Source organism: Orcinus orca, chromosome 1, assembly GCF_937001465.1.
Source record: "Orcinus orca chromosome 1, mOrcOrc1.1, whole genome shotgun sequence".
NCBI lineage: Eukaryota > Metazoa > Chordata > Mammalia > Artiodactyla > Delphinidae > Orcinus > Orcinus orca.
This window is the reverse complement of record NC_064559.1, coordinates 131855327-131883006: the sequence shown is the minus strand read 5'-3', so window position 1 is coordinate 131883006 and position 27680 is coordinate 131855327. Positions and strand designations below refer to the sequence as shown.

The 27680-nt window shown below is 37.8% G+C and overlaps 2 protein-coding genes across 2 annotated transcripts in view; one reads left to right on the top strand and one right to left on the bottom strand.

Annotated features, from left to right (window-relative positions):
- Positions 1-3434, bottom strand: part of LOC101289037 (ferritin heavy chain-like) — a 114337-nt gene extending 110903 nt beyond the window's left edge. The window contains exon 1 of the mRNA XM_049714490.1: positions 3425-3434. The gene's annotated coding sequence lies outside the window, so the exon portion shown is untranslated. The remainder of the gene's footprint in view (positions 1-3424) is intronic.
- EPHX4 (epoxide hydrolase 4) lies at positions 2658-27635 on the top strand. The gene is made up of 7 exons (XM_004263019.4): positions 2658-3371; positions 6243-6328; positions 13368-13525; positions 15574-15702; positions 19263-19366; positions 24169-24317; positions 27031-27635. The coding sequence occupies exons 1-7, from the start codon at positions 3141-3143 to the stop codon at positions 27272-27274; spliced, it is 1101 nt and encodes a 366-aa protein (XP_004263067.1). The 5' UTR covers positions 2658-3140; the 3' UTR covers positions 27275-27635.
- The last annotated feature ends 45 nt before the right edge of the window (positions 27636-27680 follow it).

The following is a 27680-nucleotide window of genomic DNA, read 5'->3' as shown; positions in this document are numbered from 1 at the left end:
AAAAAAAAAAAAGGAACTTCCTCAATATGATAAATGACATCTAAAAAAATCTTAAGGGAATTCCCTGGTGGTCCAGTGGTTAGGACTCCCTACTTTCACTGCCAAGGACGCAGGCTCAATCCCTGGTCAGGGAACTAAGATCCTGCAAGCTGCGTGGCTCAGAAGAAAAGAATCTTCAGCGAATATTATGCTTAATAGTAAAAGACTAAATGATTTCCCCCTATGATTGGGAACAAGGTAAAGATGCCCATTCTAACTCCTACTCAGTGTTGTACTGGAGGTCCTAGTCAGTGCAATAAGGGAAGAAAAAGAAATAAAGGGCAAACATTGGAAAGGAAGAAATAAAACTGCCTCTATTCACAGATAACACGATGGTCTACACAGAATATCCCAAAGAATTTTTCAAAAAGCTACCAGCACTAAAAAGTGAGTTTAGCAAGGTCTCAGGATTTGAGACATAAAACAAAAAAAATCATGTAAGCACTAGAATCAGCAAGCAACTGGAAACTGAAAAATAGCATTTACAATAATATTTTTTAAAGAAATACTTAGGTATAAATCTTACAAAATGCATGCAACATCCATATGTTTAAAACTATGAAAAACATAAATCAAAGAAGATCTAAATAAATGGATAGATATGTTCATGGATTGAACAACTCAATATTGTTAAAATATCAGTTCTCTCAAAATTGATTAATAGATTCAATTCATTCCAATCAACAATTTTTGCGAAAATTGACAAGCTAATACTAAAATCTGTATGGAAAATTAACTAGAATACCCAAAACAATTTTGATAAAGAACAAATCTGAAGGACTCATACCACCTGAGTTCTAGACTGACTATACTTTCAACAGTCATGACAAGTGTGTATTAGAACTTCCCTGCTGGTACAGTGGTTAAGACTCCTCACTCAGACTTCCCTGTGGCGCGGCTCAGTGGTTAAGAATCCTCCTGCCAATGCAGGGGACACGGGTTCGATCGCTGGTTCAGGAAGATCCCACATGCCGCTGAGCAGCTAAGCCTGTGCACCGCAACTACTGAAGCTGGCGCACCTGGAGCCTGTGCTCCCCAACAAGAGAAGCCACCGCGATGAGAAGCACGTGCACCACTACAAAGAGTAGCCCCTGCTCTCAGCAACTAGAGAAAGCCCCTGCACAGCAAGGAAGACCCAACGCAGCCAAAAACAAAAACAAAAACCTTTAAAAAAAAAAAGACTCCACACTCCCAATGCAGGGGGCACATGTTGGGGAACTAAGATCCGCATGCTGCACAGTACAGCCGAAAAAGAAAAAAAAAGTGTGTATTGGAGAAAATATAGATGTATAGATCAATGAAACAGACTAGAGGGTCCAAAAATAGTCCCACATGTCAAGCGACTTTCAATGAAGGTGCAAAGGCAGTTCAATAAAGGAAGAATATTCTTTTCAACAAATGATACCGAAATAATTGGATATCCACATGGAAAACATAAATGTCAACCCATACTTTGCATCTTATGCAAAAATTAACTTGAAGACCTAAATATAAAACATGAAATGATAAAACTTCTAGAAGAAAACATACGGGGAAACAAACCCTTGTTGACCTGAAGTTTAGGTAAAGATTTCTTACATGCAAGACCAAAAGTACCACATATAAAAGAAAAGTGATAAATTGGATAACATCAAAATTAAGGAATTCTGCTCTTCAGAAGTCCCTAAAACTGAAAAGAAAAGACAGACTGGGAAAATATTTGCAAACCACATGATGTGTGATAAAGGATTCATACCCAAAATATATAAAGAACTTTCAAACTCAATAGTAAGAAAATAAGCAACCCAATTTTTTAAAAAATCTATAAAAGATTTGGACAGCTGCTTTGTCAAAGACGAATATATTCAAGTATCACACAAGTACATAAAGATGCCCAACACTATTATCATTAGAGAAATGCAAATTCAAATTTCAATGAGATACCACACTACACAACTCTTAGAACGGCTAAAATCGGGATTTTTTTTTTTTGACAATGCTAAGTGCTTTCAAGAATATGACCTAATCATAACTCTCACACATTGCTAGTGTGAATTAAAATTGCAGCCACTTTGGAAACCAGTTTGACAGTTTCCTACAAAGGTAAATGCACACTTAACGACCTGACCCAGCAAGCCCACTTCTAAGTGTTGACCCAAGTGAAATGAAAACTTAAGTTCGAACCAAAAATTTTACATGAGTCACTTTATTCATAACCACCAAAAACTGGGGAAAAACTGAAATGTCCCTCAACTGGGGACTGTTCCATATACAATTATGGTACATCCATCCAACAAAACACTTATGAGCAATAAAAAAGAAACAATATATGTAACAGTGTAGTTGAACCTCAGATGCATTATGCTAAGCGACAGAAGCCAGAAACAAGAGGTTGCATACTACGTGATTCTATTTATACAGTATTCTTGTAAAGGAAAAACTCAGAGGAACAGAAAAAAGACCAGGGATTTCCAGAGGCTTGACTTTAGAACCAAACACCTGGCTGGGCAGATAACGACTCTGAATCTAGTTGGAGAATATCAACATCTTCAGATGATTGTTTGGAATGAATAAAGAAATAATGTCTGTCAGGTAGTATGAAAATCGTTTACTGCTCCTCCTCCACGCGCCCCATAATTCCATGATCCAGAAAAAGGCCTAATTGAGGACAATGGGAGGATTTGAACACTGGTCAAAATGAGTGGCTCTTCCGGCCACAGTACCTAGGATGATTTGGGAAAGTCTCACCTTCATTTTCCCCACATTTTACCAATTCTGAAATGGGATTTTACTCTGCGGAGGAAGGTCGTGTCTCCACCCTTGCCTACCTAGTCCGGGGCGGACGTCGCAGCGTAGTGGGTCTGCGACGCGGCGCTCCGGGGCTGGGCGCAGTGGCCGCAAGAGCTCACCGTGAGTGCGGGAGCCCGGGGCTGTGACACCGGACCCGCGCCAGGCACGGACGCCCGGGGGCCCGCGGGGAGGCGCGCGCGGAGCCGGCTACCGCGGACCGGCTGGAGGGGCTGACGCGCCGCCGCGCTTGCAGTCTCGCTCCGTAGCCGGAGTGCGCGCCGCTGCTCTCCGCGCCTCGGAAGTGCAGCGGACCCCGCCGTTGCCGCCGCCCGATGGCGAGGCTGCGGGATTGCCTCCCCCGCCTGATGGTCACGATCCGGTCCCTGCTCTTCTGGTCCCTGGTCTACTGCTACTGCGGTCTCTGCGCTTCCGTCTACCTGCTCAAACTTTTGTGGAGCATCGGCAAGGGACCCACGCAGACCTTCCGGAGGGTCGCCCGGGAACACCCTCCAGCGTGCTTGAACGACCCCTCTTTGGGTACCCACTGCTACGTGCGGATCAAGGTGAAGGCCGGCGCGGGCCCGGCGCTGTCGCGAGGGAACGTGACGACTGTGAGAGCAGAGGGCGCCGGGCTGATCCTTGCATGACTCCAGGCCCAGCGTCCCCTAGTGTTCTCGGGGCTCGCAGGGCGTGCGGCGGGGACGGGGAAGGTGCCAAGGGGATGCAAGAGGGGCAAGGTGTCGCGGGAGAAGGTCGGGATTGTGTGTCTTTACGGTCCCTGTTTGTTGCGTGCGTGCGTGTGTGTGTGTGTGTGTGTGTGTGTAAGACAGAAGGTTATGTGGAATTTCTCTAATAATCTGGGTCCTATTATATTACTGTCCCCTCCTCCTCCACCACAACAACCCAGAATAATTCTGCTCCCTCTCCTCCTGTAAGGGGAAGCTGTGGTCTGTCACCTCTTTGCCCTTTAGAGCTCAGATAAGCTGTAGGGAATTGTTACTGGTGGCGCCCTACTGTCTCAGGAGGCTGTCCTCGTCCAAATTTTAGAGATTGAAAGAGTAAATAGAATAAGTCATTGGAAATCAGGAGTTTATTCAGATCAGCAGAATGGAGCATTCACAGATGACCTAAGCAACATGAAACAATAAATAAATTGTGTATGTTTGTGGGGAAGGAAGCCGATTTACAGTGCCAGAGACCAAAGGAATGGCACAAAAAGTAAATGTCAACTATGCATGCAGACTCTAATTGTCCGTGCTTGTCCCAAGCTTTCTTACAGCCCTCGGATATTCTATTTCCTGAGGCTCCAGGTGGTGAAGGGAGATGGCTTCTTGAAATGCACCCTGCAGTCTGACTCGCAGGCCTTTCAAAAATAGCCTACGTGAAAGGATATTTTTGTCACCAGGTCTGGGATTCCTATTAGGAACTAGATTGCCCAGCAGCTGAAGTTCAGAAAACCAAGGGGCATGTCTTTCTTACACTTATTCAGCCTGGAGTTGATATGAGAATTTAAATGAGTTAATATGTGTAAAAACAAATGAACGAAACCAAAAAACTTAGAACAGTGCCTTGCACATAGTGAGTGAAATGAAGTATTTATTCACTAAATCCAATCAAGTGCCCACAGCCTTTCAGCTTCCAAGACTCACCACCAATAAAAGAAGTTATTGAACTTCTGGGAAGGCATTCAGCAGTGGAGGGCAGGGCTTCCCTGGTAGCGCAGTGGTTAAGAATCTGCCTGCCAATGCAGGGGACACGGGTTCAATCCCTGGTCCAGAAAGGTCCCACATGCCACAGAGCAACTAAGCCCGTGTGCCACAACTACTGAGCCTGCGCTCTAGAACCCCTGAGCCACAACTACTGAAGCCCCTGCACCTAGAGCCCGTGCTCCGCAACAAGAGAAGCCACCACAATGGGAAGCCCGCACACCGCAACCAGAGAAAGCCCACACACTGCACAGAAGAGTAGCCCCTGCTCACCGAAACCAGAGAAAGCCCGTGTGCAGCAATAAAGACCCAACACAGCCAAAAATAAATAAATGTTTTAAAAAAGGAAAAGCAGTTGCAGGCAAAGTCAGAGTTGTTATCTTCATCCTACCTGAAGGGGAAAAGCAGTGTAAGAATCATCTGGAATTCCTCATAATGCACTTTTTCTGACTCTGGCCACCTAAAGAGTTTCCCCAGAGACATAGAACCAAGGAGTGGAAAGAGCATTGTCCTGGGTGGCAGGACAAGATGGAGGTTCTAGTCATAGCCCTGCCCCCAACTACCTTTACGACCTGTGCTAACATCTTTGGACCTCAGTTTCTAACTCTGCAAAAATGATAGGGTTGAACTATATGACCTTTAAGATTTTTTTCACATCTGGAAACCCAATTGCTTGGGTTATCTGATAAAAAACCCAGTCTCTGGGTTTTGGGTCTTGGTTTCTTTCCTCACTTCCTTCTGAGTTTTTGTTTTTCTTTCTTGCTTGCTTTTTCCTCCACTTTCCTCTTTTCTGTTTGCTTTGTATTTGCTGTATTCCTGTCTCATTCCCATGATTTTTGTTTTCCTTGGGCAGTTTTGTCTCCCATATGCAGAGTGAAGGCTTGAGCACTCAGATCATTCGGCTGTTAGAAATACACTGATATGGGGGCTTCCCTGGTGGCGCAGTGGTTGAGAATCCGCCTGCCATTGCAGGGCACACGGGTTCCATCCCTGGTCCAGGAAGATCCCACAACCACGGAGCAGCTAAGCCCGTGCACCACAACTACTGAGCCTGCATGCCGCAACTACTGAAGCCTGTGCGCCTAGAGCCCATGCTCCGAAACAAGAGAAGCCACCACAATGAGAAGCCAGCGCACAGCAACGAAGACCCAACACAGCCAAAAATAAATAAATAAATTTAAAAAAAAAAAAAGAAATACACTGATGTGACATGAGGAGCAGGCAGCCAGGGGAACTGTACGTGCAACCTCAACAGAAAATACTAACGTGGGAAGGAGAGAACTAAAAATAAGGAAAGGTGGTGTGAATTATGTAACTGATGGCACAGCTCTTGATGGGCAAGCTGAGAAAAGTACATGAGTAGGAGGTAAATATGGCAGGAATATAAATGCAGATCAGAATTATTTACATGTGCTGCAGAATTTGAGTGCGATGAAATGTGACACATCAGTAAGAAAATTGTGACTGTTTCAGAAGCTCATAATATATAAATTGAACTTGTAAATAGAAGGAGAAGGGAATGTTGACAAAAGTGAATCATTCAATTCACCCTGTTAGTAAATCATGGTTATTTTTTCTTTTTGAAAATTAATATACTTATTTTATTTCTTTATATTAAAAATAATGCAAGTGAATTTTTTTTAACGGCATGGAAATACTAAATGTACTACTTTTTACAGTCAACACAAAACATCGCTGAAATTTCATGCCCTCTATTTCGTGCTGCAGGATTCGGGGTTAAGATTTCATTATGTTGCCGCTGGAGAAAGAGGCAAACCACTTATGCTGCTGCTTCATGGATTTCCAGAATTCTGGTAAACTTACCAACTAACTTTTTCTTTTGCACTAAAGACTCGGCTTATCATAGAGTCATTTTCTTATAATGACTTTTAATAGACCCCATGCTATGATCAAGTACTGGTCTAGAGTTATTATTCCTAAATGTTCCTCAATCACAGGAATGGTGTTCCTCCTGTTTTAAAGAAACGTGCATATTATCATCCTAATTTTTTTTTTGATAATTAAAAGAAGTATCATTTAGTGTTTCAAATTTCTGAATAGTCAATTACAAAACAGTTTTTATAGTACCTACTGCGGACAAAATACAACATTGGATAGAAAAGGAGATTTGCAAGAAACCAAAGAATTAGAGTGCCTGTTACCTGGCAGCTTTTGGTGAGACTTGGGGTGTGGGAAAGGCAGAGGGAGAAGAGGGCTCATGGAATCTGAAAAGGAACTCTTTCCTATGCACATAGTAACAGGCTCAGATGAATGCAGGACAAATTAAGGATTGGAATATTTCACATTGAGAAGAAAACCTATAGCCAAAAATATGCAGTTGCTAGTTACCTAGAAGAAAATGTTCTGTTCTCCTTTGAACCCCACAGAGCCAAGTAAGTACAGATGAAACATCACATGATTAAACTTTAAAAAAATGAATATCTTTTTAAAAGATGGTACATATCAAGGTGGTAAAAAGAAAATCATATTTTTGATAGCTCAAGGCTATGATCTTGAGATGGGTAAATGGACCAAAAAAAAAATCATATTCTCTGAACTGACTCAAATGTAGAATATATGGTATGTTTTTAAAGTTCTGGAACAATGCCCTGTCCCTAAATGTCTCCCTTACTTTCTCTCTTAACACCTAGAATTCCACCATTACATATTCCTCACTTCCTTTAGAGTTTTAAAGATTTTGGGTCATCCAAAGTCCTAATTTAAAATACATCTAGCTGTGAAAGAGATATTACCTTAATACACTTTAGTTAATACTTTTCAAATGAAAGGGGCTTTATTAATAAATGCATTGAGATTGCTAGCACACTAGGAAGTATTAGGCATCGAAGAAAAGAATGGAGAATGGTAAAAACCCATCTAGCTAATCATTTTCCCAGAGCAAAAAGTCTATGACCTGACTGGCTCACAAGTAAAATGTTAGTCTGCAGCGTTAGTCAAATCTGCATAAAGTAACATGGGCAGTGAATTCTGGCTCAGCCATTTAATTGCTGCAGGACCCTGCACAATCTACAAGAATCTTGCAGAGTTGTGGGGATAAAGGGAGTCAAAATATGTGAAAGGCCGTTCCCATGGCCCCAGTGAATACTCAATAAATGTTCATTTTCTTCCTTCATTCCCATTCACTCAGTGTGGAGATCCATGTGCCACCACTAGCATCCTCAATGCATTTATTAATAAAGTCCCTTTCACTCATAAAGTATTACTAAAGTGTATTAAGGTAAAACCTCTTTCAGAACTAGAGCCTTTTTAAATCAGGGCTTTGGATGACACAGAATCTTTAAAACTCTGAAGTAGGTGAGAAATATGTAATGGTGGAACTGCAGGTTAAAAGTGAAAGTAAGGGAGAAATTTGGGGACAGAGCATTGTCCCAGACCTTTAAAAAATAATTTCCTGATTCTGCTGATGATAGTTAATACTTCCTGAGCATTTACTATGTGCCTGGCACTCTTCTGAGTGTCACAGCTACCCTTCTGCAATTGGCAGTGCCAGAAAGTAAGGTATACTTTCTTAAACTTCAGAGCTGACCTCTGCTCTAATATATCCTTGGTATATAGGAATGATAATGATCTGATAACATACATGGATTTTTACCTTTCAAATTTCACAGCTTATAGAAAAATTCAAAAGTTAACCAACAATGTAAGTATACCTTACTTTAACATTTTAAATCATCATTCTATATAAAATTCATGATCTTTTAAGTGGGGAGACTTAACTTTTTAGAAAGAAAAGATTTAAAGGCTCTTCTCTTTCTGTACCTCATACCAACCCCGATACTTGTCCGTGCTCTTTTTCCTCCTGGAACGTCACTTCTTTATATGTGGAAGATACAGATGAACCTGCAACCACTTCAGCCACTTGGTAATTGTTCTGAGGAGCCCCAGAAAATAGCAGTGATACCCATTTAATATAGGACAGTAGATGCTCTGTGTCATATTTTAAGAAATGATACTTTTGCACATTTTTCACAGCATTGTCCCTTTATTTACTCTTCATGAGACCCCTTTTGCAAAACAGAAACGTCTGGTGATTCTTGTCCATGTCCTAGAATCTTCAGTGGATAGGACAGCCTAGGAGGGGGCCCAACACCAGTCACTGGACATCAGACCCATTTTCTCCAGCAAAATCAAGTCTTGGCTTTGTCCAAAAGGGTTATTGAGAGGAATGGTTTAGTTTTGAAAAAACTCCTAGAGATATTTTTACTTTAAAGAGCATATATTAGGAAATATATGCAGATCATGGGAATGAGTCCCCTTCTGTTCACCAAATGTACTATCTGTTACTCCAGCAAGAGGCTTGCTATAATTTAAAACAACAAACAGCAAACCCTGAAAACTGAGTTACTCAAATAGACCATATTGAATTCACTGAACTTTGCTAGCCATTAATCTGAAAGCTACCTGGTTGTTCAGGGAGATTCCTAGAGCAACCACATGGAGATTGCTGTTAATCAAAAACTTCTATTTGAGTGTGTCCTACCCTAAACCAAGACCTCTGTGTTGACACTTACTCTGTCTTTCCTTCCAAATTACCACTGTTCCCCATCATACAATCTAGTCAATTCCATTCATGTGCTCCATTCAGGAAAAAGTCAATTTGAATCAGAATTTAGGATAAAGCTGTTTTGATTAAGCCACTTCAAGTCTCTCTCTCTTGAACTTCCCCTTTTCTTTTTCCAAAAACCCCTTCTCTTGCACTTCTCCCCTTTTTAAGAGCCAAAAAACTTTATCTGGCACTTCAAACCGATTTCAATTTACATTATAAATATAAATATTATTCCTCTATCATCAAGTTTTGCCTAAATACACATGAATTTATAAGCATCTTTGTAGATCAGGTAGGCCAGATTATTTGGTACAGTGAAAACAAAATAATCATAAATTGGCAATGTGTGTAAAAGTGCTTTTTAAACAGAAAAGTACTATACAAATGTAATGTATTATTTGCATTTATCATCATTAACTAAGAATAATTGTTGAGAATTGGTAACATTTAATGTATACTATTAGATGTTACACAGAAATAATAAAATTCTCTGTCTTCTTTCTTAAAATATAAAGGAAACATCAAACAATATACACATCTATGAGAACTTTAGCTAAACTAGCCCAAAATAAGGCTGTTTGTCAAAGATGGTTTTTCTCCCCCTCTATCTCCACCTCAATTTGCATTGCTTTTAAAAATATCTTGAGCTGATGCAGGCAATTTCTGGCAATACACCAGCTGTATGGGACGCATTCATCATTACTCAAGTGAGGGCTCGTCATCCATACAGCTGAGCAGAATCTGATGACTGCAACTTTTTCTCTCTTGTGAAGGGGAAGAGGGTATTCTACATTTCAAAGAGGCTAGCCTGGTAAACCAGGGGTCCTCCTTACGTTAAGAATAATAACTAAGAAAGAGGTTGTTTTTTTTTAAGTGTCCTCTGCTATTACCTAAAGCTACCAGAGGGGGAAAAAACAATGTGGATGAAAATAGCTAGATTTGTTTATTTATAATATTGTCAGGAGTTACTGATTTTGCAGTATGTTTCATTCCTCTATCAAGGGGGTTGTTTTGTTTTATTCATGTGAATGACATACCCATCAGTCTATCGCTGGGGTGATTTCTTCTTCAGTTTACAGTTAATGTGTAAATCAAATATGATTTATTTATGAACTCTAGGAAGATTGCATTTAAAATTTATTTTGTACTTTATTAAGATAGCAGTTGCAATCCTTAAACGTTCTTAGAAATGTTTAAGATATTGTTTGGCTCCACTCATTGACAATAGCAATAGCTGAATTTATTTGGAAGGCAATTTAAATTATTAATAAGGTAATGATGTGCAGGTATTATGTTGCATAATCTCTAATACATTAAATGTAAAATGTTACAGGATTGCACACATTTTTTTGAGTCAAATTTCTACCTTGAAATCTCTAATTAAGTGAATTCTAAGTGAAGACACAAGTATTTAAGATATAAAAACAATGCACATTTTAATAGAAATTGAGTATAAATTCCCCAACAGGAATCTGGGAACTTTAGTTCAAGGTCGTCTCAAGGTTTGAACTGAGGCAGAGTTTTATGGAACAACTGGTATTTCTAGCACTATCATAATTCAGTGCTTTCATTTGTTCATTGTTTTACTCAGTCAACAAATCTCTATTGAGCACCTACATGTCTACCAGATAATTCAGGGAGCTCACCATCAAATGGAAGTGCCAGGCACCAACAGACTAGTGTCTAGTACACTTGTCTGTACACTCTTCCCAGTGCACTGAAGAGTGTACAGACAAGTGGGAGAGTATGGAAGGGGCCAACCAACCCACCTGTGAAGGAGGGAGACTGGGAAGTCTCCTGGAAGAAGAGGTGCCCAGCATGAGGAGTTCAATGAGGGGTGAAGGACAGGGATTGTGGGGAGTAAGGGAATGATGTGGAGGGATGATGTTTCAGACAAGGAGATTATATAAACAAAGTCATAAAGACAAAACCCATGTTTATTCACTGCAAGTAGATAAGTGCCGCAGAGGCAGCATAGCATGGGCTCTCAGGCCAGACCACCTGGGTTTGAATCCTGGCTCTGCTGTTTGCTAAATCTGTGACCTTCAGCACATCCAGGAACCAGTCTGTGCCTCTGTTTCTTCATCTGTAAAATGGGGATAATAAGAGTACCTACTTCATAGTACTGCCTTGAAGATCGACATCCCTATGTGTGAAGCACTTAGAATTGTGCCTGGCATGTAGTAAAACTGATATAGATGTTAGTTCTTTTTATTATATAGCAAATGACAGAGTATAAAGTAGTCAGGCTGGAAGATCGGGCAAGTCAAATCTTGGAGGTTTTGTTTGCCAGAATAACATGCTTGGGCTTCACATTATGAGTAACAGAGAGTCAAGAAAAGCTGTTAAGCTGGGAAATGACCTGAGAGAGTTTGTGTTTTTGCTAAACCACTCTGGTTTGTAGAAGACAGAGCCAAGGGGAATGAAATGGACACAGACCAATCGATAGGCTGCTGTGTTAATGGAGGCCTGAATGAAGGTAATGGTACCAGGGATGGACAGGAAAAGTGATTAAATAAATATTTAAGAGGTTGAATTTACTGAACTTTATTGATTGAGTATGAGGGATTATAAAGAGTGAAGAGTTGGGCTTCAGTTATGAAGACATAAAAAAATCAATTCACAATGTTAAGTAAGGCTATGAGAAAATAATAAAATCATATGTGTTGACAGATGAGTATCTTTAAGGAATGAAACTGCTTCATTTGTTTATTACAAACCAGAGACAAGATTGTCAATATTGCTATGGCCTTGCTAACATTTTCAAATCCATATTAATTGGCAATGCTTTTGCAGATATTTACAAATTATAGGTATCCTAGTAATAGATCGAAGACTCTATCCATTCATAATTCCAAATATGTATCTGACACCCTTCTTGATCATCTACCTGCTGATGTAAGGTGGTTGATTTGCTTCGTTGTTCTCATGGCTTTGTGTCACTTCACACTGCAGTCCCCTTGCACTATTGGTTTATAATCTCAGATCACTCTGTTCACTTTCCTATTGTGCTCCAAAAATCTTTCCAGACAACAATCTCCCATTTGGTTTGTGTCAGATAATTTTGCACTGTGCTTTCATGGACAGATGTGCATGCAGATGCTTTTTGATAAATGCATATTTTGAGCTCCATAACATAGTGAGTCGCTTTGAAAAATCCATGTCTCTTTTTCTGTTTGTTATCCATAATGATTTTGCTTCTTAGAAGATAATCTCATGGATCTCTGTATTTCAATTAATTCTGCAGTTTTATTATCAAGCACAGGGGGAACACCTGGCCCAGCAGAAACTTCTAGGACTTGGCTGTCACTATGGTCATTCTAATTAGTCAGTTCCTGTGCCATTTTGGTTGTTAAATGTTTTAAATATCACACTAGCTTATGCTGATGGTTCAGGATCTTCCCCCCAAGATTTTGTTTTAGCAAGTGGAGGTTTATCTTTTTTGTTTGTTTTTATTTTTGGCTGTGTTGGGTCTTCGTTGCTGTGTGCAGGCTTTCTCTAGTTGTGGCGAGCGGGGGGCACTCTTCATTGCGGTGCGCGGGCTTCTCGTTGTTGTGGCTTCTCTTGTTGTGGAGCATGGGCTCTAGAGCGCAGGCTCAGTAGTTGTGGCACCTGGGCTTAGTTGCTCCATGGCATGTGGGATCTTCCCAGGCCAGGGATCAAACCTGTGCCCCCTGCATTGGCAGGTGGATTCTTAACCACTGTGCCACCAGGGAAGCCCAGAGGTTTATCTTAAGTAGTTGTTTTATTGGATTCTTTCCATGAAAATATTTTTTTAAATCATCAGACATTTTCATCCATGAGTAACCCATTGTTATCACTAAAAACATTGAGTCCTATTTGACAGTGGACTAAGGTGAGTAAAATCTCCCTTCTAGGAAAATATATTTTCATCTCACAAATTTTTTGAGAGAATCAAATGGTGCAGTATGCGAAAGCATTTATAGGTACAGACTCAGTGATAGTAGTGAGCATTATTTAAGAAAAGCTTAGAAAATTGACTTCTTAAATACATTTCTTAAGGTTTTAGTATCTGATATTTTGTAGTTTCTATAAACCCTGGCCCTTTGTTACACTTCACTGGACCTGGTTAAAAAAAAAATATAATTTTAGTAAAGAACGTCAGTGCTTATTTCTCAAACAGTTCTTTTCTTTCCTGCCCACACACAGCTATATAACCTTTCTCAAAAACGAGGGGTTTCTTACAGCTTTCCACTTAGAAAATCTGTAATGTTATTCTTTGTATTAGTTACTGTGGTATTTTTAACGTTTCTTATTTCCTGCAGGTATTCTTGGCGTCACCAACTAAGGGAATTTAAAAGTGAATATAGAGTTGTAGCGTTGGACTTGAGAGGCTATGGAGAAACAGATGCTCCCATTCATCGAGAGAATTATAAATTGGACTGTTTAATTACAGATATAAAGGATATTTTAGACTCTTTAGGTAGGTTTTAAAAAACAGTGTTAATTCTTTTTAAGGGACTAACATTCAACAAATTGTAAACTGATTACCACATTTCTTCCATCTACCTGAGCTATTGTCTAGATCCTGTCACCTTGGTTCATACAGCTCAAAATATTTATAGAGGCAACTTAAAATAACACAACCAGAATAACTATTCTGTCTAACAGCCAAAAGTGACTCTCAAAATTTGTTTTTAAAAATTGACTTAAGGTATACTATCTATTATTTTCAGAACTAATTATCAGAAATTTGATTCTTGTTCACAGAAAATTTATTTCTTCAGAACCAACACCTAAATATTTATTTAAACATGTTGTAAGATGCAGAAACACTTGCATTATCTTTCTTGTATTGATCAGCTAGTGCCAGCTAGTGCCACAATAATATTGTGTAACAGACCACCCCAAACTCAGTGGCATACAGCCATAGGCATTCATTCCTGTGCTCCTGGATCTTCAGGTCAACTGTAGGCTGGACCCCTCTGGGTCTTTGCCTCAGGCTACAGGTCCAGCTAGGATTGGCTTCTCACTGTGAATGGGGCTGGAGCCCCAGCTAAAGAGGAGTAGCTATCTGCGGGAAGCTCTTCTCCTGGCTATGGTTGAAGAGGCAAGAGGATGAGCCCAGTTGCAAAAGCATATTTCAAGTTTCTGGTCGCAGCTCATTGGTCAAAGCAAGTCATATGGCTGAGCCCCAAATCAAGTCATGCACCCACCACAAAACCAAAGCAGATCACACTGCCAAGTCTAACATCAAAACATCAAACAGGTGGTGAAGGAACTTCCCTGGTGGTCTAGTGGTTAAGACTCTGCACTTCCACTGCAGGGGGCACAGTTTGATTGGGGAACTAAGATCCCGCTTGTCTTTTGGCATGGCCAGAAAAAAGGTGGGGTGGGGGGGACTTCCCTGGTGGCACAGTGGTTAAGAATCCACCTGCCAATGCAGGGGACATGGGTTCAAGCCCTGACCCCGGAAGATCCCACATGCTGCAGAGCAACTAAGCCCATGCACCACAACTACTGAGCCTGTGCTCTGGAGCCCATGAGCCACAACTACTGAGCCTGAGTGCCACAACTACTGAGCCCACGTGCCACAACTACTGAAACCTGAGCGCCTTGAGCCCGTGCTCCACAACAAGAGAAGCCACCGCAATGAGAAGCTCACACACCGCAACAAAGAGTAGTCTCTGCTCACTGCAACTAGAGAAAGCCCGCGCACAGCAACGAAGACCCAACACAGCCAAAAATAAATAATAAATAAATAAATTTATTAATAAAAGAGGGGGGGAGCAGTGACGTATACTACCTCTATGGCAGTGGGGAGAGGGGAGGAGTAAATATTTTTTAACAATAATCTAATACACTATATCCCTTTTGACTAAAACCCAGCTGCTGCCATCAATATGTTAACAGAACCAGTATAGTGAGAAACCCATGAAATCAAATTAAAGACCCTTTTCTACAACAATCTAATGAGAACGTAGATCAGGTCAATATTCTTAGAGGGGAAAAAATGGATGAGGTCTGGGGGTGTCAATGCAGTGTTGTAATTTACTGTGATTACAGTAAAATAGACTCAGAGACACTGATTTCCGACAGCCATATTTCTTTCACATTTTGTGGTAATTCAGTCAAACTTGGCCTAAATTTGTAATCATGAAATTTTCCAGTTAAATCAATAATGTAATCTTGCTTATGACCTAATTATGTGTAGTCTTTACCATGGTTTTCCAAACTCAGGTTTATGTGACCAGAGCTGAACTATTTCTAATTTTTTTTAAAAGTATAAATTCCCAAGAGAGATTCTGAGGTCTATAATGGATCCTGGGCATGTAAATTTTCTAAAAAGCTACCCTAGGTGATTCAGACATACAGGGTTTTGGAAGCACCAAACTCAATGTCTGCACAAAGTGCATAATTAGAGTAGGAGAGTAGAAAGATTAGTTTTAGAAACATACCTATTTTATGTGTGGTAATGATGTACCCACCTGTTTCTTTTCAATGATGCCAACATTCATTTCTCAATTACAGGGTATAGCAAATGTGTTCTTATTGGCCATGACTGGGGAGGCATGATTGCTTGGCTAATTGCCATCTGTTATCCTGAAATGGTGATGAAGCTTATTGTTATTAACTTCCCTCATCCAAATGTATTTACAGGTGAGTTTAAATTTCCTTTAAGACATCTTTGATAGCGTGACAACTCACTATTGTCACTGACACGGATTAAAAACAGCAAAAGTTGATTAACATAATATTTTTTAAATTAAATGACTAAAATATGATATTATCACATGATAATGTCAGCTATCTCAGCTTTAAATATTCCTGAAGAGTCACAGGAATTGTTGCTTTATATTTGCTTGCATAATTTTATTTATTTTTAGAAAACATTTTACCGCTAACTTAGGGAGAGTTAAAGAGTTAAAGGGAAAATGCAGTAACATTACTTTGACAGTAATGAATCTTGACAGCCTAGAAATAAATTTTCCTCTTGCCTGACTCCTTTGGCTGTCAGGAATGGCAGCATTCTTTAAAGCAGCAGTTCTCAAATTTTTGGTCTCCTTTATACTCCTAAAAATTATTAAAGACCCCATTGAGCATTTGTTTATATGGGTTATATCCATAAACATTCACTGTATTGGAAATTAAAAATGAGAATTTTTAAAATGTTTATGTATTAATTCATTTTTAAAAAATAATTAATCCAGTACATATTAGCATAAACATTTTACTGAAAACTAGCTACATCTTCCAAAACAAAATTTTAGTGAGAGGAGTGTCATTGTTTTACATTTTTGCAAACCTCTTTAACTTTTGGCTTAATAGAAGACAGCTGGATTCTCTTATCTGCTTCTATATTCAATCTGTTGCAAATGCTTGAATTGAAGTATATGAAGAAATCTGGCCTCACACAGATTTGTAATTAGAAAAAGGAGGAGAATTTTAATAGTCTTTTCAAATAACTGCATATGTTCTCCTTTAATACTACGCCAAACTCAAAAATTAGTTATTTCTTAAAGGTTAGTAACAATGTGGAATCTGATGTCATATTAATGAACTTTTTATACTCTGTCACATTAAAATCCATTGGTCTCTCTAGCACTTTGAATGGATTTTTTCTACCTATGCATGATTTTGCAATCATCACGCATTGGAAGATATTGGTTCATTGAGTTATGCAGGTCTTCCATAAGTTGACACATTTCATTATATGCTATCAAATCATGTTCATTAATATCACCCCAGTTTCATCAAAAAAGCCTTTGCAAAGCTGTCAAGCTCACAGTAGCAGACACAAGTTTCCAAAATTCTAATTTTCATTTGAAATCTTGAACTTCATCATTGACAACAAGCACTGTTGATTGTTTTCCCTCAAGTGACAGGCTCACTTTGTTCATTTTCAAGAGACTATCTGTTAAATACCCAATCTGACTGATGATAGTTAGTCGTTCTCTCAAGTAAAAATGGTGTTCCATTAAAAATGCAGCTAATTCAACTTATCAGACAATTGCAGAAGTGCTTTTCCTCGAGACAATCATTGTATTTGGGTGTTCAACAGAACTGCCTTATTTTCTGTTTCTTTTTAACAATGTTAAAAAGACGTATACAAAAAGGTAGAAATTTAATAAAATTAATAATTTTTGCTATTTCATCAAAGACATTCTTAAGTGAAACCGCCACTTAATTTTATGTATTTATGTACTTGTTTGTTTACAGCAAGTGTGTGGTGGTGAAGAATACAATGACTGCGGGTATTGTTTAGTGTCACTGCCTTGATTTGTGCTACAGCAATGGCTTTATCTACTATTGCCTTTGTACCATCTGTGCAAATGGCAAATGAGAAAAGTTAATTGTATTGTTTTGAAATAATTTGACCATCTGCATCCTTTAAAAGGGTCTTAAGGATCCCCAGGGGTCCACATGGACTATGTTTTGAGAACCTCTGCTATAAAGAGAACCCTTAATCTTAAGAGTGATTAAAAACAAAAACAAAACTGAACAATGGCTAGGCACACTTTTATTTGGTTTTGACAAAAATTATAATTTTGTCCTCTTTAACTACCCTTGTCAAATTTTCTGAGGTTCAGTACTGTCATGACCCACAGGCCCTTCAGGGAACAAAAAATTCAGAAAAACATATTTTTATTTCTTCCTCAAAATTAAAGTAGGTGAGGGAGAAAGGGAACATGACTACATAAATACTGTATAAGTATAAAAGTTAAATTTCAGATACATATTCAATTGTCCTATCTCAGCTGAGGTAATAGCATGGCTGCTTAGGAATCAAATATCAAACTGAGGTTCATCATATTTCTCTCAGTTGCATTAGTCAATAGAAGTTGTGCTACATGCTTGTTCAATTGATCAGGACCCTAGAGTAAATGTTATTTTGTTGGTGCTGCTATATGGACAAACTGTAATTGGTCATTTCAGTAAGAAAATACTTGGATATTTCTGGAACTATCTTATCAATAATAGGTTCAACCCTGGTCAGGTCAATATGAAGTCTTCAAGTAATATGACCATATTTTCCCTTAACTGTATTGATATCTCTAAATGCAGAGCTGAATAAATCTTATTCGATGATGACTTTACAAAAAAGTATAGCACAACAGTGCTCCACTTACCTGAGAATCATAATTCTAAAAACTCCAACCATGTTGAGTACAGTTACACAATTAGAAATAAGAAAAAAAAATCACCTCTATAGCAAGGAAAATAAAAGTATAGTATACAATACACAAAAAATATGTACATTTAATATGTATGATCGATCACATTACTCCCTAGTTTAAAACTTGTGTCTTCCCAAAACACTTAAAATCTTTATCATTCTGGCCTTACCTGACTAGGTTTCTGCATTTTTTTCTAAAACTCATCTCATACCATCTCCCCCTCCTCATTCACTACACATCAGCCACACTGGCCTTCTTTCTGCTTCTTGAATGTGCCAAGCCCAGTACCTACTTTCTGTTCTTGACGCTCTTCCTAGATCTTTGCGTTCAAGGCTTATCCCACATCCCCAGAGAAACCTGTTCCACCACCTTTACTAAAGGATAGTCCCTTCACACCACCTAACCATTACTTTCAATCAGATTACCTTGTTCTATTTTCTTTATGGTATTTTTGCTAACTAAAATGATCTTTTAAGTATTCATTACTTATTTATTATGTATGTTCCTTATGAACGGGAACCTCTTTTCTCTTGTTCAATGATAAATCCCCTCACACACGGTAGATATTCAAAGATTCATTGAATGGATGAATTTTCTCAATACATGAATGAATTTAAAGGAAAGGCTTTAGTTTCTGTTGAGGCCAAATGAATAAGATATTCAAATCAGCCTGTAAGGAAAATCTTTTCAACAAGAGAAAATTACTTCCCCATGTATCCTTAGGAAAAGTGTTTGGTCACTGATAATGACCTTGGAGAAAAGGGAGTGTTGTTTTGGGTTTCCTGTTCCTTTCTGAGTCAACATTTCATAAAGTGGAACTTTCTTTTTATTGAAAGTGCTTTAATTATTTAAAATACCAAAAATATCCAAAATAAAATATAAGAACATAGAAATTGTTCCAAAGAGAAATATACAGAAGCCTTATTTGTAGATTCTTTTATGGGATCATCTCAAAGGTGAAATTGCCTTAAAAAGAAGTTATTTCAATAGTAAGTAATTCATACCCCTTAGATAAGGTCTAACACGATATTTTAATTTCAGAATATATTTTACGACACCCTGCCCAGCTGTTCAAATCCAGCTATTATTATTTCTTCCAAATACCATGGTTCCCAGAATTTATGTTTTCCATAAATGATTTCAAGGTAAGTCAAACATGGTGATGGATGTTACAGACTTATTGTCTGTGATCATATTGCAGTGTATACAAATATTGAATCAGTATGTTGTACACTTGAAACCAATATAATGTTATATATCAATTATACCTCAATTAAAAAAAGAAAGACTGGTGCCCAAGAGGATGACAAAATTAGGAGGTCAAAAATAAAACATAGACTGAAACACTAAAAGCAAACAAAAAACCCAAGAAAACCAGTTCTGCTTATGTTGTTCTCATTTATTTTAAATAATCATTTATTGTACATCTGTTATGTGTTATGCACTGTTAGGCATTTCCTCCTATGCAAAAAAATAAGTCAAACAAATAATGTTAATGAGAAACATTTTAAATTAAAATCCATCTTTAAGAAAGAAAAACAGGGAATTCCCTGGTGGTCCAGGTGGTTAGGACTCCACCCTTCCGCTGCAGGGGGTACGGGTTCAATCCCTACTTGGGGAACTAAGATCCCAAAAGCCTTTCAGTGCTGCCAAAAAAAAGAGGGAAAAGAAAACAGACAAATGCTAAAACTTAATAAATGTTTCTAAAGCTTCATCGATAGGCTTACTTATTTTTACATTCTCTATTCATATGTTTGAGTGCCTGGGTGTTAACTCAATTTTTTTCTGAGAGCCTGTTCCCCTACAGGCATACTTCTTTCTAGAGAACATTCCATGGGGAGATGAAAGAATATGAATGCCAGGTAAGAGAATTTGACAGTAGCAGAAGTGGAAGCCCTTGGGAGTAAAAAAAACCCCCAAACAAAATTAAGCCTGCAGGTATTGGTGTACCATATACACTGACACCAGGAGTCATATGTAGTATCTATTTCTTCGAAGTCAATTAGTTGCTTCTTGTTTGTCCAGCATGATGTTAAATATTTAGGGAGGTTAAAAAAAGACATAATATTATTTTACCTGGAAATACTTCTGCATGTACCTCTGACAATAAGGACTATTTTTTAAAACAAGAACATAACTCCAATGCCATTATCAAAGCTGACAAAATGAACAACTTGTGAAAATCATTTAATGCCCATTCAAATTCTCTTAATTGTCTCAACTCTCTTTATGCACTTTATTTGTTTGAATCAGGAACCAAACAAGGTCTACATATTGTATTTGTTTGTTATGCATTTTAAAATCTTTAACGGTTCTTTCCTTTTGTTTTTTACCATCACTTTTTTAAGAAGAAATTTGTTCATTTGCCCTGAGGAATGGTCCACATTTTGGATTTGACTGACTGCTTCATCATGGTGTTATTTAACTAGTTCTGCTAAGCCTTGTCGTTCCTACTTCATAGGTGCTACTGATCTAGAGGCTTGATTAGACTGTTTAATGTGACAAGAATATTTTATAGGTGGTTCTGTGTATTTCCTAATGCGTCACATCAGGGAAGCACATAATGCTTAGTTGTCCCAGTTTTAGTAATGCTAACACTAACCAGTGGGCTCACAAATTGTCAGCCTATCCAAATTGCCTAACAACCAACCTTTCACCAAATAACTTTAGCATACCTTGATCGTCACGGCCTAGGTTCATTATTTCTTTAGAAAACAGTGATTTTTTTAGTTCTATTGGGATGCCTAAAAAGTTCCTTCAGTTTTTAAGTAAAAATAAAAGACACATTTTTCATTTTCACCAAGAGCTTTACTGAACCCTTTGGTTCCCCTACCTTCTGCCATTTTTCAGGCAACTTCTAAATTCCATCTTCCCAAAATTTTTTATCCTTTTGAGCAAAGAACTGTTCCGGGTGCCTTTTACAGTCTTCCAGGGTATTGACATTTTTTCCATTAAGAGAACTTTGTAAAGACCGAAATAAATGGAAATCTGAAGGTACAGTGTCTGGTGAATATGGCGGATGAATCAGAACTTCCCAGCCAAGCTGTAACAGTTTTTGCCTGGTCATCAAAGAAACGTACAGCCTTGGTTATCCTGATGGAAGATTATGTGTTTTCTGTTGAGTAATTCTGGATGCTTTTTGTTGAGTGCCACTTTCAGTTGGTCTAATTGGGAGCAGTACTTGTTGGAATTAATCGTTTGGTTTTCCAGAAGGAGCTCATAATAGAGGATTCCCGTTCAATCCCACCATATATACATCACCTTCGTCACCTTCTGGACGAAGACCAGCCTTTGGTCTCTTCCATTCCACATTATTGTACAGTATCCACTTTTCATCGCCCATCACAATTTGTTTTAAAAACGGAACATTTTTGTTACGTTTCTGTAGAGAATCGCATGCAGCAATACGATCAAGAAGGTTTTTTTTCACCTAACTTATGTGGAACCCAAACATCAAAGCGATTCACATAACCAAGGTGGTGCAAATGATTTTCAACGCTTGATTTAGATATTTAGAGTATGTCGGCTATCTCCTGCGTGGTATAACGTTTATTGCTCTCAATTAATTTCTCGATTTGATCACCATCAACTTCAACTGGTCTACCCGACCATGGAGCATTGTCCAGCGAGAAATCTGCAGCAAGAAACTTCTCAAACCACTTTTGCCACATTCGCTCAGTCACAGCACCTTCTCCATACACTACACAAATCTTTTTTTGAGTTTCAGTTGCGTTTTTACCTTTCTTGGAATAATAAACATAATATGCCGAAAACGTTGCTTTTTTCCTTCATCTTCAATGTTAAAATAGCTACACAAAAATTCACCAGTTTTGATAAGTTTTTTTTTTTTAATGCATGCTAGTATGACAGCAGTCACAATACACCAAAATTATTTCGAATAAAGTTAAAGACAACTAAGTGCTACTAGAGCCATCTTATGGAAAAAACTGAACGAACTTTTTGGCCAACCCAATATTATTCTTTCTGCTTTTATTAACTGGAATTCATGTATAAAGAGGAATTTCCACATCTATATTTGGTTATTCTGAAATACAGTTCCCACAAGAATGGCAGGACAAATGCTTCATTATTTCCCTTTGTAAACAACTTCCAGAGTAATGAATTGGTGCCCTAGAAACTTCCACTGATAACCAATGAGGGTTTTTTTTTCATATCATTATGAGCTCATGATTTTTAAAAATATATTTGATATTTATCAATTGATTACAGTCATTATTCTCTTTGATGCCCAAATTGTTGCAAGTGTGAACTCCTTCAGGTTGGCTCCTATGTCCTCTTGACACAGGAGCCCTTTAGTCAGGGATAGCTTGCTTCCTTAATGTCCTAAGGTCATCATTTTTTTCCTGTTCCAGATCTGGAATCAGTCATTTATTGAAGGAACTCTGGCTCCTATTAGCAGGAAGTGGTATTTAGAGACCACAGTTTGGGTATCAAGGTGATCATTGTTACTGAGTTTTCATTGCTTCTAGATCTTTCCATTGGACAGAATGTAGACATACATATTTTTTAGAAAAAAAATATGAGTTCTTATTCACATTTCCAAAGCAAATTTAAGATGACAGCATTTTCACTTAACTTCTATGACTTTATATAAAACATTATATGGTTCTAAGTCAAAACTCTAGAACAAGGTACATTCAGAGAAGTCTCACTTGTCTCTGTTTCCTCTGTTTCTCTGTCTCCATCCTATTCTGTCTCCCATCGAAAACCATTTTGGTTAGTTTTGTTTCCTCTTTTTATTGTTTCTTTTTAAAAATATAAGCAAATATGTATATATTTATCTTTTCCTTCTCACACAAAAGATAACATACTATAAACACTATTTCTACCCTTGCTTTTTTTCCAGTTAACAATATACCCTGCAGATGACTCCATCATCAGAATAGAGATTATCTCCATCTTCTCTTAGAGTACTAAGAACACATAATTCACCAACGTGTATCTATACCATAGTTTATTCATCCAACCCCCCACAGACATTTGTTTCCATTCTTTTTATTTTCTTAATTAAAAAAATTTTTTTGGCTGTGCTGCACCACGGGGCATGAGGGATCCTAGTTCCCCAACCAGGTATCGAACCTGTGCCCCCTGCAGTGGAAGCACAGAGTCTCAACCACTGGACTGCCAGGGAAGTCCTCCATTCTTTTTCTATTACAAATAATGTTTCAATGAATCACCTCCTGCACATGTCATTTCATATTTTTGCAAGGGTGTTTTGGGGTTGAGGGATCTAATTTTAAACAAGAATCCCAATAATTCTGATTCAGATTGTTTAGAGACACACTTTGAGAAATGCTGGTATAGAGCAGTATTTTTCAAATTGTAGGTGGAGACCCATTAGTGAGTCATGAAATAAGTTTTGCAATTCAGTAAAGTGGCTTGCAATTTGAGTTTTTAAAAATAAAGTAGAACAGAATTGAAAATATCATTACATGCTGTAATAAGTGTAAGGGCTATTTCTTTAAACTTTTGTTTCAGACATATATGTGTAGAGACACGAACTGGATCATGATGTAAAATGTGTTTGTTACTCTAGGTTGTGATCAAAAGAAGTTCAAACAATTTAGGGGGAGGTGTGTGGATTGCTTGTCAGTAAATAGATAAACTGTTAACTGGAATATCAGGCTTTAGAGCAGGGATAGTACTTGAGCTCAGCCTTGTAGAATGTGAAGAGACACCAAGAAGACAGGATACTTTTCATAAGGGTGAAGTGTCCATGGGGGATTAAAAGGGAATAATATCAAAAATAAAGCCAGGAAAGCAGAAATATATAAAATGTGCTTGTAAACAATGAGGTCTCCAACCTGGCTAGAGCAGAAACTGGGAGCTATCACTGCACACTGACCATCATTCTCTTTCAAAAGCCAAGTATTTAGTTACTATTAGGTAACTGAAGAGTTTTAATTATTCTCTTCTCACTTATCAGGCTTTGAAACATCTGTTTACTAGTCACAGCACTGGCATTGGAAGAAAAGGATGTCGATTAACAGCAGAAGATCTTGAAGCTTATATTTATGTTTTTTCTCAACCTGGAGCATTAAATGGTCCAATCAACCATTACCGAAACATCTTCAGGTCAGTATAATTTGCTCTTTTTAACTAAACAAAATATTAATTCCATACAGAGCCAGTATTTGATTTTTGTTAACATCTTTATTGGAGTATAATGGCATTACAATGGTGTGTTAGTTTTTGCTATATAACAAAGTGAATCAGCTATACATATACATATATCCCCATATCTCCTCCCTCTTGTTTCTCCCTCCCACCCTCCCTATCCCACCCCTCTAGGTGCTCACAAAGCACGGACCTGATCTCCCTGTGCTATGCGGCTGCTTCCCACTAGCTATCTATTTTACATTTGGTAGTGTATATATGTCCATGCCACTCTCTCACTTCGTCCCAGCTTACCCTTCCCCTCCCCGTGTCCTCAAGTCCATTCTCTATATCTGCGTCTTTATTCCTGTCCTGCCCTTAGGTTCTTCAGAACTATATTTACTGATTATTTTTAATAAGAATTATTTTATCAAGTATTTTCCATTAAGTTCTTTAGCTTAGTATACTAAAACCTACTCTCTTAAAATATTTAATGTTTTTCTTTGTTTTATTTATTTATTTATTTATACTGTAGTATAATTGACATATAGCATTATATTGGTTTCAGGTGTACAACATAATGATTTGATATTTGTATGTATTGCAAAATAATCACCACAGTAAGTCTAGTTAATCATCTGTCACCATACATATAATTTTTTTTCTTGGGATGAGAACTTTTAAGATCTACTCTCTTAGCAACTTTCAAATATGTAATACAGTATTAACTACAGTCACCTATCTGTACATACTTTGTTTTATCTGTAACTTACGTTTCATGTGACATTTAACAATTTGAAACCTCAGGACCAGAGAATATGCTTTTCTTTTAGTTTTCTGAAAACTCCTCCCTTTTACCCTCAATTCGATCTGGTGAAGAATTTATATTCCTCTTTACTTTTTCATTAATAGTCCTTTTAATAGGGACTAATAGTCCCCTTTCCTTACTAATTCAACTATTACATGCTCACATGTTGTTAAATATGCAGGTAACTATTAGAAAATGTTTTGTTTTGGAACACTTTATGAGCTCCAGAATTTAAGTGACTTGCAAGTTTGTATAGCAATCCATGTATCAATAATTAAGTATAGATATATTTTTATATCAGTTTACCCATTCACCAAGAACTTAATTTTTAGGAGCATTAGAACCAAATGATGGCCACTTGCATGAGAATCAAAAGTTAAGACCTTGGTGGACATATGTGATATCCTTCATATTCCAGCAGCATCTTATCAACCCCAAGTAGCCTCAAGTCAAGCTTTTTTGTAACTAGCAAAAATGTAATTCAGTGCTGGAGAGTGTCTAGTTAGATGTTCCTTCTCATTCTTAGTTAACAGGGTTGTAATTAATACCATCCCGCCTTTCTGAAAAACAGCTTAGCAGAAGTTGTCAAAAGCTTTAAAAATATGTATCCTCTTCAGCTCAGGAATTCCACTTCCAGGGCTCTAGCCCAAAGAAGTTATCTGAAATGCCAACTAAGATTTGGGCACAAAATGCTAATTGCAGCATCACTTAAAACATCCCCGGGCTTCCCTGGTGGCGCAGTGGTTGAGAGTCCGCCTGCCGATGCAGGGGACACGGGTTCGTGCCCCGGTCCGGGAAGATCCCACATGCCGCGGAGCGGCTAGGCCCGTGAGCCATGGCCGCTGAGCCTGCGCGTCCGGAGCCTGTGCTCCGCAACGGGAGAGGCCACAGCAGTGAGAGGCCCGCGTACCACAAACAAACAAACATCCCCTTCTTTTAAGTGATGCTATAATCTAAATATTCCATTATACAGGAACAGTCATTTATGGGTTATTATGCCATAAAATAGTATGTTTTACAATTATTTTTGAAAAACTATATGAAACAAGAAAGTTATTATAAATTAATATGAAATTTGCATGTGTATACTGTGTATAAACTGTATATTTACTGCATTGTACTTATGGTTTCAACGATATGCATAGAAAATGACCATTTTTTAATGATGGAATTATGCATGATTTTATTCTTTATACTTTTCTGTATTTAAAAAATACACAATAAAAACTTTATATTTTAAAAAGAATCTTCTTGCGAAATAAATATAGTATCATGTAGTATTAAGGCTCATTCCGTATATATGTTCTGACTTTTCAGTTCCAATTTTCACATAAAATTCATTAGATTATCCAACAGATAATTGAAATACGTTTAAATAGTAACACTGTTTAAAGCTCCCTTTCATCACACTATTCAGAAATTCTGTTATCTTTTTGAAGCAAATTATTCTTCATAGTGATGAATTTCATATTTAATTTATAGCCTGCATTATAAGTTTTGCACGGCTGATCCAATTAAAACTTTTATCTGGCCCTTTCTTAAATAGACCATTAATTTTTTTTATTGTACAGATTGATTGCCTAATGCAGTGTTTCTCAACCATTTTGTTTGTCATCACTTCCCTTCAGAGGCTTTTTAGGCATTTTTTTTTTCCTAATTGCCCCCCACCCCATGAAATTTTAATATCTGTTTATGTACTGTGTGTATACTCATGGTTTATATATAAAAAGCATAATTTTTTTTTCACTCTCCCAAGAACAAATTTTCATCCCTTTGGTGGTGATATTGCCCTCCTTAAAAATCTGTGGCCTAAAGAAACATTTTGGGGGAATGTTATTTTAACGTTTACAGTGAGTCTCAAGCCCACGTGTTTTGTTTTTATAGCTGCCTGCCTCTCAAGCATCACATGGTGATCACTCCAACACTACTACTGTGGGGAGAGAAAGACGCATTTATGGAGGCGGAGATGGCTGAAGGCACGAAGATTTACGTTAAGAACTATTTCAGGCTAACTATTTTGTCAGAGGCCAGTCACGGGCTCCAGCAAGAACAACCTGACATAGTGAACAAATTGATATGGACATTTCTAAAAGAAGAAACAAGGAGAAAAGACTGGCTTTTTCTGTGACGAGTCTGTAATGAAATCTCTAAATAATTTTTTTAAATTGTTCATCAACTTCTTTAAGCTTCATTAGGAAAAATTGTTTTAATATGCTTTATCATAAATAAATATCCTGACAAATGACATCAAGAAAAATCTGAGAACATGTGAACTTGTAACATAATGTTGGTTTTTTTCTTGTTGTATTTTGCCCAGAAAAGCATCTGCCTTAAAATGTACACACTTGTACAAAAAGGAAGTTGGAGAAAGTGGTTCAGTTTTGGTTTTTCGTGTTATTTACCCTGTTAATATATGGTGCCTTTTACAAATGTATATTAAAGATTAGCTGTGCCATATTAAAAGGCAAAACTGCAATGGTATAAATTTTTATTTTATTGTTCCAAAGTTCTTTTTACTATTTTTTAACCGTTAA